The following is a 13,738-nucleotide window of genomic DNA, read 5'->3' as shown; positions in this document are numbered from 1 at the left end:
TAAATGAATTTTCTTAACAGAAATACAAGATTTGAATGAAACTTAATAAACTTTGCTGAACTAGTAACCACAACTTTGGCTCCTCCCTTGGCCCTTGCTCAGACCTAAGCATAAAGAGAACTTAGTGCATCGAATTTTGGTTTTTTTGTTTTTTCTTTATCTAACAATGAGTTGAGTTACCCTTTTACATTTTTTTTTTTATTTATTTTTCCCTCCCCCATTTAGGAGGATTTATAGTGTTTTCACACTTCCCCTCCAGTGTGACTCGAACCCAGGACCTACCGGTCGTGGGTGGAGGTGCTTAACCACTAAGTCATCCCTCACTTGTCTTTACATTTTTATTTAATTGGTATTTTGTGGTTTTTTTTTTTTTTTTTTTTTTTTTTTTGGAAAAAATGAAAAATTTACAGAGTTGGGATTGATTTGCCATCAATAGAAGTGAGGTATGAACATCTAAATATCAAGGCAGATGCATTTGTAGGAAGCAGAGCTTTGCCTACTTTTATCAACTTTATGACCAACTTTGTTGAGGTAAATATATGAATGAAAAAAATAAACCATTTTAATACTTGTATTTCTTTTGATTGAAACTAACTTTTTTTTTTCCTTTCCTATTTTTTTTGCTTCAAGACATTCTTGAATTCTATTCACATGCTTCCAAGTAGAAAGAGGCAAATAACAATTCTCAAAGATGTGAATGGTATGATAAAGCCCTCCAGATTGACTTTGCTTTTGGGACCTCCAAGTTCTGGAAAGACTACTTTGTTATTAGCTTTGGCGGGAAAACTTGACCCTACTCTAAAGGTAAGTAATTTCAATAATATACAATTCAGTGTAAAATGTTACATCCACGTAGTCATATTTTTTACTTACATCCGCATACCCAACTTTTTTTTTTGTAGTAGCGTTTATACACACGATATACAACATTATACACTTACTGTAGACAATGTATAAACTTGTATTAAAGTATATAATGATGCATAAAAGGGTCATTTCAGGTAATATTAGAAACATGGGCCATTTCGAGTAAAAAAAAAAAAAAATCTCCAAATAGACATAGAGTGTTATTTTCCCATTTTCAATTCCAAAATATCATGGGAAAAGGACTAAATTTACTCCGCAATTTGGAAAATCATTTATATGAAAATTCTTTATATTTACCTTTCGTCTAATTTTTGGAATAAATTTGCCTTGCCATTAATCGTTGGATCACATTTACACCTCCGTCCTAACTGAGCAAAAGTCCCATGCAATATATGCTATGTAAGTTTTTTCCTTCATCCTACTTTCTTTCGTAAACTAAGTAAAAAAATTAAAGTAATTTAAAAAGGTAATTTTTAAATTAAATATAAAAAACATAACCCCTTTTCGGTAAATTTTAAAATTGAAACATGAGAAAAGGGTTATATTTGCCCCTGTCGTCTTAAAAAAAAATTACATTTGTCTTTCGTTATACTTTTTTGATACATTTTCCCTTATCATCTTACTTTAGGGTCATATTTATCCCTGAATCGTTAAATCCCTTTGTTCCCACCTTATTATCCTACGTGGATATTATTGTCTCCCAACTTAAATTTATCAAATTAAATCCGATCCAGCCCAAAATTAAACCGACCACTAAATGTCACCAGAGATGATCAACTGCGGCGAACACGGTTCTCTGGCGGATATTTTTTCCATTATTAATAATCTTTTGGGGTGCAACTTGCAATTAAACATTTGTCCCTTCTTATTTATTCTTGTCTCAAACAATATAACCTAGTAGATCCCCAAATAGCTTCCTTTCCAGAAAATATTACTCAAATAAGGAGATATTTATGGTTTAATGGCGTTTCTACCCTCATTGGAAAATCAAGAAAAACTGAATTTGAGCAATAGGTGTTGGTCCACGTCGTCGGTGGTGAGCTCAAGTGGGTTGGTTTTATTTTAGATTGGGTCGGATTTAATTTGGTAGATTTAAGTAGGGAGAAAATAATATCCACGTAGGCGCCACATAGAGCAATAAGGTGGGGACAAGGGAATTTAACGGTTCAAGAGTAAATATGACCCCAAAGGAGGATGGTAAGGACAAATATATAAAAAAAAGTATAACGAAGGGTAAATATAATCATTTTTTAAGAGTACGGAGGCAAATATGACCCTTTTCCGTTAAAACATTTTATAAAAAAATTATGTTATACTCACTGACAATATAATTGATTTTTTTACACAATCATTACAATTTTAACCACTATAGAAGATTACTTTGTCTTTTTTTTTTTTTTTGGTTCACTAATTCCACTAATTAAGTAGGCGTTTAGTCACAGAACCAGTTTTTTTAAACCTTTATTTGGAAATTTGGAAGTTGGAGTTGTGTTTGGTTATATCATTTTGCAAAGAATATTTGGTTGTTTGAATGTCCTTTTTTTCTAAAAAACAGGAAATATGATTTATACCTTAATTTTTAAAAACTAGCAAAATCATTCAACTTGATTAATTTACGTAAAACATACAACCAAATCTGCTCTAAAAGAGTAACATATGAATAATCACATGATATCATAATTCAATCCCATTTATTTTTATTAAGTACAAAAATAAATAAATTGCTTCACTAATTCAAATGTCATGATTAATACATTCTTTACTCTTTTTTTTTTTTAACCTACCAAATAAACAACAACTCAATTAAAAGATTTGATCCGACCAACTGACCAAAAACCCAAACCGATGGCACATTTGATCCAATTGAATCGGGCATTTTTATAAAAACCAAAAATTTAGCGCAAGATTTGAAAAAAAGAAAAAAAATGATGAAAAAAAGTGAAACCAGGTTTTGATGTGTTTACCAAATTCTAAGTTGTATTTGAAATTTTCAGGACCAAAAGCTGACTTTCAAATAAAGTGAAAATTCCGGAAAAAAAAAATAACTTTCATGGCCAAACGCCTACTTGAAAACCAAATTTGTTTCACGTTATTTGGAATTTTGGAGTTGAAGATAGAGTTGTGTTTGTTATAGTTTTTGCAAAGAATATTTAGTTGTTTGAATGTTATGAAAGTGAAAAAAGTTGAAAATTGGGTTTTAGGTGTTTTTTAAATTTCAAATACGACTTCAGTTTGTATTTGAAATTTTCATGGTCAAATACTGATTCTCAAATAAAGTGAAAAAAGTTCAAGGAAAAAGTGAAAAATTCTCATGGTCAAACGGGATGATATACCTTTAATTATCTCTAAAGTGACTTGATACATTAATTTTTTACACTGTCAGTTCATAGAAGTAGAACGGGCCCTAAGATCTTCCCCTTTTTTTGGGAAATCAGGTTACTGGGAATGTGACATATAATGGACATGAACTACATGAATTTGTGCCACAAAAAACAGCTGTTTATATCAGCCAACATGACTTGCATATTGGAGAAATGACTGTAAGGGAAACTCTGGAATTTTCTGCAAGATGCCAGGGAGTTGGCCCAAGATATGGTTAGTCTTTTTCTTATTGTTTTTAATTTTTTAACTAAATTCAATTTTTGTAAGTGAAAAAGTATAGATATTCATTTACTAATTATTTTTTTTCTTGAAAACTTGTATAGAGATGTTGGCTGAACTATCAAGAAGAGAGAAAGCAGCTAATATCAAACCGGATCATGATATTGATATCTACATGAAGGTAAGAATGCAGCAGAAGGAATGAAAGGGAATAACAAATCTTTTAGTAAATTTAATTACATTTATAGTTATAATTTTTTTTTTATTGTTTTTGGGAAATGTAGACTTCAGTAACAAAAGGACAGGAAGCTAATGTTGTAACAGATTATGTTCTTAAGGTAACATTTCCAGTATCCAAGCATTCTTCCTATATTACAGTTATAGCGCATCTTAACTTGTTGTAGCAGATTACCTATATTATTTTTCAGGTTCCAAATTCTAATTTTTATGGATGTCACCAATAGTTATCTTCCAGTAATAGTAATTTTCTTGCTCTGACTTCTATTTGCAGATTTTGGGACTGGACGTCTGTGCTGACACTATGGTGGGCGATGAAATGTTAAGGGGCATATCAGGGGGACAAAAGAAACGTGTAACAACGGGTGAAATGCTTGTTGGACCATCAAAGGCACTTTTCATGGATGAAATCTCAACTGGATTGGACAGTTCAACTACTTTCTCCATTGTCAACTCTCTAAGACAATCTGTGCAGCTGTTGAAGGGAACTGCTGTGATATCTCTGTTGCAGCCAGCACCCGAGACTTACAACCTGTTTGATGACATAATTCTGTTATCGGATGGATACATTGTCTATCAGGGCCCTCGAGAAGCGGTTCTTGACTTCTTCGAATCCATGGGATTCAAATGCCCCGAGAGAAAAGGAGTGGCAGATTTCTTGCAAGAGGTATGTCAAACAATGCAAAGTTTATGACATTGTGTCGAAGTGTGTGACCATATTTTCTAAAAGCTTAAACTCTAACAAAAATCGCACTTTTATATCGTTAATTATGTATTCAATGTGTCCCTTCACATGCAGCTCTGATTCTTTTTCATGGGTAGTGATGTGACTTAATCGACGACCTCCGTCTATCATGATACTATGTTGAAGTGGCTGACCACCAAAAAGCTTAATTTGTTCAATATACCAAAGCTTAATGTAGTTAACTATGTCTTAGACATGCAAGAATGAAGTTTATGATCTAAAATGTAGATGTTTTAAATTATTTCTGGTAGGTAACTTCCAAAAAGGATCAACAGCAATATTGGGCTAAAAGGGATGAACCTTACGGGTTTGTCACATCAAAAGAATTTTCTGAGGCATATCAGTCTTTCCATGTTGGAAAGAAACTCGCTGATGAGCTTGCAACTCCATATGACAAGAGCAAAAGCCACCCTGCTGCTTTATCTACCCAGAAGTATGGTACTGGGACGAAACAATTATTGAAGGTCTGCGCTGAACGAGAATTCCTACTGATGAAGCGGAACTCATTTGTTTACATCTTCAAGCTCTTTCAGGTACTGACTACTGGTCAATTAGAAATATAGAAATAAACATGTGCCAATGGTAATGATCTCTTTGTTTTTGTTCTGTTTTCTTAGCTCGCAGTAATGGCACTTATAACGATGACCGTCTTTTTCCATACTAAGATGCCCCGAGATAATATGGATGATGGAGGGATGTATGCTGGAGCTCTCTTTTTCGTGGTCGTTATGATTATGTTTAATGGAATGGCCGAGATCAACCTGACAATTTTAAAGCTTCCCGTCTTCTTCAAACAAAGGGACCTTCTCTTTTTCCCTTCATGGGCTTATGCCCTTCCCACATGGATTCTCAAAATCCCTATAACATTTATTGAAGTTTCTCTTTGGACGTTTCTTACATATTATGTCATGGGATTTGATCCGAATGTTTCAAGGTAAGGGAAGAAAAAGACAATAAAAAACTGATAATTAGATGGCCTTCATAATTTCATAACTATTAAGGGACTATCGCTTTGCAGATTGTTCAAACAATTCTTTCTTCTCGTACTGGTACACCAGATGGCATCAGGATTGTTCAGATTCATTGGAGCAGCGGGTAGAACAATGGGAGTCGCTACCACATTCGGAGCACTGGCGCTGGTTTTACAATTTGCATTGTGTGGATTTATTCTCTCAAGAGGTATATTTTATGATGTTTTCTAAAATTCTATTTCCTGTTCAATCAGACCTATATTTATTTTCTATTTTTCCTGATGTTGCAGATGATGTGAAGAAATGGTGGATCTGGGGTTACTGGATCTCACCTTTAATGTATTCTGTGAATTCAATTCTTGTGAATGAATTTAATGGAAAGAATTGGAAACATGTAAGTCTATATTCCAAAACAAATGCAAATAGCTAATTTTCTCGTATATGGATGCTCATATCCACTATTAACTAAAATAGATCGCGCCAAATGGAGTTGAGCCACTTGGAGCTGCAGTAGTAAGAGCTCGAGGATTCTTTCCAGATGCATATTGGTACTGGATAGGTGTTGGGGCACTTATTGGATTCATAATAATATTCAACCTCTGCTACAGTATTGGACTCGCTTACCTGAACCGTGAGTATCTCTGGTGCTATGACTTTAAGGATTATCTCTTAGAAAACTCATTTTAATAGGTCTCTTTATTGATATTAAAATTATTATTAGAAAGGCGGTTAATACCTTATTTCTTATGGATAACTGCAGCATTTGGTAAGCCTCAAGCTATGATATCAGAAGACAATAAGAATGCTGATAATGTTCAACTCATTGAGGGAAGTGGAACTGAGGGTCAGAATAAGAAGAAGGGAATGGTTCTTCCATTTGAACCCCATTCCATCACTTTTGATGATGTTGTATACTCTGTTGACATGCCTCTGGTAACTTTCTAGAACTTGTTACTAATAATATCCACGACTCGGTAGGCTTTTATTTGCTATGAAAACCTAACTTAACATTCTAATGAATTGCAGGAAATAAAAGAACAAGGTTCCACTGAAGATAGGTTGGTACTACTAAAGGGTGTGAGTGGAGCTTTTAGGCCAGGTGTTCTCACCGCTTTGATGGGTGTTAGTGGTGCTGGTAAAACAACATTGATGGATGTGTTGGCCGGAAGAAAAACAGGAGGATATATTGATGGCGACATCAAGATTTCTGGATATCCAAAGAAGCAAGAAACGTTTGCACGTATTTCTGGATATTGTGAGCAGAATGACATCCATTCGCCTTATGTTACAGTTTATGAGTCCTTGGTTTACTCAGCTTGGTTGCGTTTACCTCAAGACGTTGACAAAAACAAGAGAAAGGTCAGTTCCTCTACATTTTTTCTCCATTGTGATAATCTATCTTGCAAATTGGTCGAAAATATTAAAGAAACATGTATGGTAGGCCAGAACATATTTGATATATCACCTCTCTGCAGATGTTTGTTGAGGAAGTTATGGAACTTGTGGAGCTAACTCCATTAAGATCAGCTTTAGTCGGATTGCCTGGAGTCAATGGTCTATCGACCGAGCAACGCAAAAGGTTGACCATTGCAGTTGAACTGGTAGCAAACCCCTCTATCATTTTCATGGATGAACCAACTTCAGGGTTGGATGCAAGAGCTGCTGCCATTGTAATGAGAGCTGTTAGGAACACTGTCGATACAGGAAGAACCGTCGTCTGTACCATTCATCAGCCTAGCATCGACATTTTTGAAACCTTTGATGAGGTGAGTTTATTAACATTTCAGGACAATGAAGCTAATATTTGTTTCCTCTTTTTCTTTGACACCGGATAATAAAAGTAAACATGGCTTTGCAGCTATTTCTAATGAAACGAGGTGGGCAAGAGATATATGTTGGTCCTCTGGGTCGCTATTCTTGCCATTTGATCAAATACTTTGAGGTATGTTAACAAAGAAAATATGTGTTTTCTTTTTCCTAGTTTAGATAATCAAATACTAATTTTAGTTTCATCTTGTATTCAGTCAATGCCTGGAGTTAGTAAGATTAAGGAGGCTTATAATCCAGCAACTTGGATGTTAGAAGTAACAGCCTCATCTCAAGAAATGATATTAGGGGTTGACTTTGCTGATTTGTACAAGAAGTCAGACCTCTACAAGAGGAACAAAGCCTTGATTGCTGAATTAAGTACTCCTCGTCCCGGTACAAAGGATCTTCATTTTGAAACTCAATTTTCACAGCCTTTCTGGACCCAATGTATGGCTTGTCTCTGGAAGCAACATTTGTCGTACTGGCGTAATCCAGCTTACACGGCAGTTAGATTTATTTTCACAGTATTCCTAGCACTTGTCTTTGGCACAATGTTCTGGGATCTTGGAACCAAAGTGTAAGTAAAACAATGAGAATTAAATATAAACTTGAAAAATAGGTAATTCTTATAATACTTAGCTAAACTTTTCGACCTTTATTGATCACAGGAGTCGGAGCCAGGATCTTTTTAATGCTATGGGATCTATGTATGCTGCAACTCTCTTCCTTGGTGTACAAAATTCATCATCTGTCCAGCCTGTTGTAGCCGTTGAGCGTACTGTATTTTACAGAGAAAGAGCTGCTGGAATGTATTCTGCTATACCTTATGCCTTTGGACAGGTGGGAAAATTGTTCTATTTTGTAGTAATGCATACATATTTCTGCCTAAAAATGGGTTCATATTTATCCATGAGAAATTCACTTTCCTGCAGGTTGTTATTGAAATACCTTATGTATTTGTACAAGCGGCTTTCTATGGTATCATTGTGTATGCAATGATAGGATTTGAATGGACCACTGCCAAGTTCTTTTGGTACTTCTTCATCATGTATTTCACTCTCTTGTACTTCACCTTCTATGGCATGATGACTGTGGCTGTTACCCCAAATCAAAACGTTGCTTCTATTGTTGCGGCTTTCTTCTATGCAGTATGGAATCTCTTCTCAGGATTCATCGTTCCACGACCTGTAAGTTCTTGAAAATCCTTCAATTCCATTAACTTTTGTCCATGTTAACTAATTTGAATCTCGAAAAAATGACATGTTATCGTTGTCGTTTTTTTTTTTCATGTGGCTAAAAACAGCGTATTCCAATATGGTGGAGATGGTACTACTGGGCTTGCCCTGTCGCATGGACGTTGTATGGTCTTGTTGCATCACAGTTCGGAGACCTCCAAAATAAGCTTAGCGATGATGAAAATGTGGAACAATTCTTGGGGCGTTATTTTGGATTTGAGAATGATTTTCTTGGAGTAGTTGCAGCAATTATCATTGCATGGCCTGTTGTTTTCGCCTTCATGTTTGCATTGGCCATCAAGGCATTCAACTTCCAAAAAAGATAAGAGAAGAACTTATGAGAAAGAAGAGAATACAGAACTACTACGTACAGTTTACTACTTGAAGATTGCTTCTTGTAACCTTTTTCTGCTGTTTATATTCTTTTGTTTCTTCCTTAATCCCAAGTTTTGTTGTAGAAACAAAAAAAAATTGTAAATGATAAATGAAAATATACAAGCAATTTACTCCATGTTTGGATTTATTCTCTTCTTACCTTCCCCTCCACAAATTCTGTTCTCAATGTTGAAAAGCGCTACTACTAGTTTGCACAATATTGTTAAGGTATCAGGTTACAAGTTTAATGATTTTCAAATTATTTTTGTTTTTCATATTGGCCTATCAGTTCAATTATTGATTTTTTGAGTTTACTTAAACGGTTATATCAATAACCTAATATCTACCTTTTCATCCCTGATTTATGATTCATAAGAGAATTATTTAAAATTTTCTACCAAATGAATGGTTGGATTATTGTCCTTCCTGTAAAAGGCAAGTGAAATTCACCCTGTTATGTACCATCCATTTAGTTGCACTAGATTTTCTGATACAAACTCAACAAAATTGAACGTGAAACCAAGAAAGGAATTTAGTTCAGGTTGATGCTAAAATGTTGCAGTTTTCCGTTAGCTTGTCTGGTATTAAAAAAGTACATATTAACAAATATAGATCAAGAAGGGAAAGAAAATAATTAGAGGAGCAGGTTGGTCATCGGCCCCTAAAAGATATTCTTTTATCGGGTAAATAGATAATCGAATCGTTAAGAATCACTAATTGATTAACTAATAATCGATAAAGAATATTTTATTGATTTAGTATGTTTAAAGATTCAATAAACCAAATCAATTGCATACAAAACCGAACCGACTGTTAAGTAACCCTTACTTAATAACAAAATGGAGTAATATTTCCTTTGTCCAATAACATAAAAAGTTTCTGATCGTACTCCATCCGTTCATTTTTACTTGTCATGTAAACTAAAATAAGTTATCCATTTTTACTTATTCAGTTTAGATTAGACAATTGAGAGATAATTTACCATTTTGTTCCTATTTTACCCTTATTATTAATAAGTCGGATTTTCCAATTCCTTTTTCCAACACTTTCAAATAATCCAACTTGGCTAGTAATTAAATTGCTCCATCAACGTCCCTACATTACTCCATTTTTTGCTATATATTCTTAAACTCAATATCTTTTTCCTTAATGACACAAATTCTCTAATTTAGCAGCTGTTATGTTGAGAACATTTTTGAAGAAATGGAGAGAGAAACAAAAAAGAAATTGATACACAAGTATTCAAGAAAATACTTAAAAATTCTATAAATGTTAGAGCTGAAGGCTCCAATATTGTGGATAAAAGGTTGAAATTTTTAAAAATTGTATATGATGAAAAGATATGAAAATTTTGGCTTCAAAATTATTTTTTATGGGGAATACGTGAAGTTTTCAGAGCCCAATATTCAATTAGTTAGCTACACAATTTTTCTGATAAATTGTAATCGATTTCAATCATTATTACTTAACAATAATTAGGAGTGATATAATAAAATTATCATTTTATTTTTGACTCCTTAATAAGAATGTCAAGTCAATATATGACAAGTAAAAATGAGGGGGAGAATATCGTTTAATGGAAGACTCATGACCATACATTAATGTGATGTTCACACTTAAATTTTTGTCTTTTTCACAATATCTTGAATGCGACCAAAAAGCTGCAAATTAAACATTTCGAGTATTGTGAGTTTCCAACGCGAACTCCCCTCACATGACTTGGCTGGTGTATACCTTAATTGCTAAGTAAGAACTTACTAGGTAATTGTAACTTTTGAACCACCTTCTGCCTATATATATCATTATGTAGCAAAGGAATTTCGTACATTGAGCCAAAAAGATGAGAGCATCATAAAATAAAAAGATGGTAACTAAGTTATTCTTTCTCATGAGCCTTACTTTAATTGTATTATGGTTAATTTTTATAGTGTAGTAGTATCTGAGTTTTGTATTGCATTGTATTCTGTCCTCGACTAATGGTTTATATATATATATATATTGTGCTTAATTATTGGAGTGCGTGGTTAGGTGAAAGAGAGCTTTCAATTGAATGGGCAGACAATCCTGAGCATTGGACTTGGAACATTCTCAACCCTAGGTATCTCTCTCATCCTCGAATCAGTTAAACTAAAGACATTGAAGTCACTTCTTCACAAATCAGTATTGTATCGTTAGAGGTAGATTCAGAAATTTTAATTTTAATGAGTAAACTTTTGAGATTCTTAACCTGAACATTTCGAAGTTTTCTCCATGTGACGGTGAGGAGGTCACAGGTTTGAGACTTGAAAACAATCTCCTATAAAAATATAGAGTAAAGCTGCGTACAATAGACACATGTGGTCCGCGACTCTTCCTCTTGTACCCGCCCATGACGAGAGCTTAGTAAACCGGACTGTCTTTTTTTTAAAAACCCTGAACATTTCATGACATTATTGGATCAAAATTTTAATAGGCTTATAAAAGTGTGTAACCGACTCATCAAGCCTCCTCATGTGTTGTGAGCCTGATTCTTACTCATGTCAAACGTTTAAAATTCTTTTTGATAATGGGAAACATTAGACTCAAGCCCAGAATAACACACTGTACTTTGCTTAATTTGACTTTAACAAATATTTAAATGAACTTATTGAAAAAGGCCGCATCACTTCGGCCTACTCAGGCATATATTTTGCAATTTCAAACACATAAGATATTATTCCCCAAAAATCACACAAAAGACGAAGAGATCAGTTTATTATTATATTAAATCTTGTTAGACTTCTCACGTGTGAACCTGATTTTTTTTTCTCGGACAGTACAGAAGTGGCTGAGCTTCTGAACGTTTGTTGGCTCGGCATTCCAGGAAAGATAGACACAAGTCTAATAGCTCGAAAGACTAGTTACTCGGCATATTAAGTGTTCAAGTTAACGGATGATCATCGCGAACTTGAAAAAGCAATTGCATCAGTAAGATTTGTGAAGGAAAAAGCAGAGGGAACTGACGAAGAAGGCTACACCGTTTTCCTCTCTTAAGGCAAAGGGAGAAGGAGAAAATGGCATATTCCCACATACAGGAAGTGATGGTTGGATGGAAATAAAACTTGGTGAATTTTTCAACAACTTTAGAGAAGATGGTGAAGTTTGAGAGAGTTTTGGTGAATGGCTCGATAATTTACGAGCCACAGTAACTTCTATTTATAATGATAAATATACATGTATAGATAAGTACTTAAGATAAGAATGTTATCTATGGGATAAGTACAATAAAAGTCTAAATACAATAAGGGTCCTAATACACCCCCTCAATCTGGACTGGCAGAGATGACGTTCAAATTGTCACGTAAAAGATAAAACTGAGATGAGGGTAATCCTTTCATAAAAATATCAGCAAGTTGTGAACAAGTAGGGACATATTGCACAACAAGATCACCCCGAGCAACTTTGTCACAAACATAATGGAAATCAACATCAATGTGCTTTGAGCGATCATGAAACACTGGGTCACGTGACATCTATGTGGAACTGCCATTTTCACGTGACATATATGTGGAACTGACATTGTCACACAATACTCGAATTGGTTCATGCAAAAAAAAAAAAAGACTAAGCTCACAAAGTATATGATGAATCCAAGTGGTCTCAGCAATAGTATAAGCAATAGCTCTATATTCGGCTTCTGTGGTAGATTTAGAGATTGTTGGTTGCTTCTTTGCACGCCAAGATATAAGATTGGAGCCCAAGAACATAGCAAATCTGGTGGTAGAGCGACGACTATCAGGACAACCATCCCAATCAACATCAGAATAGGCAAGAAGTAAAAGAAGAGGCACGTAAGAACAGTCCATATATATGTGATGGTGCCTTGCAAATATCTGAAAATAGGCTTCACACAATGCAGAAGAGTTGTATGAGGAGCATGCATAAATTGAGAAACAATATTAACAGCATAGGCAATATTTGGACGAGTCATAATCAAGTATTGAAGAACACCAACAATACTCCTACATTCAATAGGATCTAAAAGTAATTCACCATCCGTAAGTGATATAGAAGTACGAGAAGCAATAGGGGTACGAACAGGTTTGCATATATGCATATGAAACTTAAGAAGGATATCAACGGGGGCGGATCTAGTGGGGGGGGGGAGGGGGGGAGTGTCATGCCACCCGCATACCTCAATCGAAACCTTGTTATATATATGATATAGTAGAGATATATCAATTGGCACTCGTATTGACAAATGGTTGGCTGATGCCATTGGTAAAGGCCCAGATTTTCCGCACAAAACGCACGGAATCGAATCCAAGCGTACTACATTTTTTGGTAAAAACTACTGTTATCTACATTTAAAAACTACACGATATTTGCTCTCCTCTTTTCTTCTTTTTCTCTTTCTATTTTGCTTCTTCTTTTCTTTCTTTTCCTTGTTTCCACATTTCTTTTTCTTTATTTGCTACGGACTCTCTTTTTTTTTTTTTTTGAGGATTTATTGAATTTTTAAATTTAATTAATTCTTGCTTCTGTTTTTATAGTATTCGTAGTGTTCACTAAGTTTATGTTTTGAGTATCTAAATATGCATTAACAATGAATTTTAGCTCTAGTTTTCATTATTTATTCTTGATTGAGTTAGACGATAGCTCCAGAATATGAAAATTCGTCGAGGAGAATTATAAATGAATAATATTTTTTTTTATATAGTAATACTATTGAAGTTTTATGCTTTGTTCAAAATTGTCATAATTATTAAATTATTCCGTTTAGTCGACTTGTGTATATAAATTAAAAATACGAATAACCGGAACGGAAGCTAAAAAAATCAAATCAAAGAACAAAATAGTTTGGTAATCAGTTTGTAGATACACCAAAAATGAATAACAGAACTGAAAAAAACGAATACCCGAATCGAAGCTCAAAATAG

General features: G+C 34.3%; 1 protein-coding gene and 1 pseudogene across 1 annotated transcript; both read left to right on the top strand.

The window, feature by feature from the left end:
• Nucleotides 1-2,637: 2,637 nt before the first annotated feature.
• On the top strand, nucleotides 2,638-8,976 carry LOC132640272 (pleiotropic drug resistance protein 1-like). Its single transcript, XM_060356793.1, has 17 exons — nucleotides 2,638-3,462; nucleotides 3,573-3,649; nucleotides 3,753-3,806; nucleotides 3,980-4,372; nucleotides 4,702-4,983; nucleotides 5,068-5,384; nucleotides 5,469-5,629; nucleotides 5,712-5,815; nucleotides 5,896-6,052; nucleotides 6,182-6,354; nucleotides 6,448-6,780; nucleotides 6,897-7,187; nucleotides 7,280-7,363; nucleotides 7,446-7,807; nucleotides 7,899-8,070; nucleotides 8,163-8,417; nucleotides 8,534-8,976. The coding sequence occupies exons 1-17, from the start codon at nucleotides 3,402-3,404 to the stop codon at nucleotides 8,789-8,791; spliced, it is 3,534 nt and encodes a 1,177-aa protein (XP_060212776.1). The 5' UTR covers nucleotides 2,638-3,401; the 3' UTR covers nucleotides 8,792-8,976.
• Nucleotides 8,977-10,644: 1,668 nt separating this feature from the next.
• Nucleotides 10,645-12,100, top strand: LOC132642239 (putative F-box protein PP2-B12; annotated as a pseudogene).
• Nucleotides 12,101-13,738: the final 1,638 nt, after the last annotated feature.

This window comes from Lycium barbarum, chromosome 5, assembly GCF_019175385.1.
Source record: "Lycium barbarum isolate Lr01 chromosome 5, ASM1917538v2, whole genome shotgun sequence".
NCBI classification, from domain to species: domain Eukaryota; kingdom Viridiplantae; phylum Streptophyta; class Magnoliopsida; order Solanales; family Solanaceae; genus Lycium; species Lycium barbarum.
Note: the sequence above shows the minus strand (reverse complement) of the source record. Positions and strands in the feature narration are given on the sequence as shown.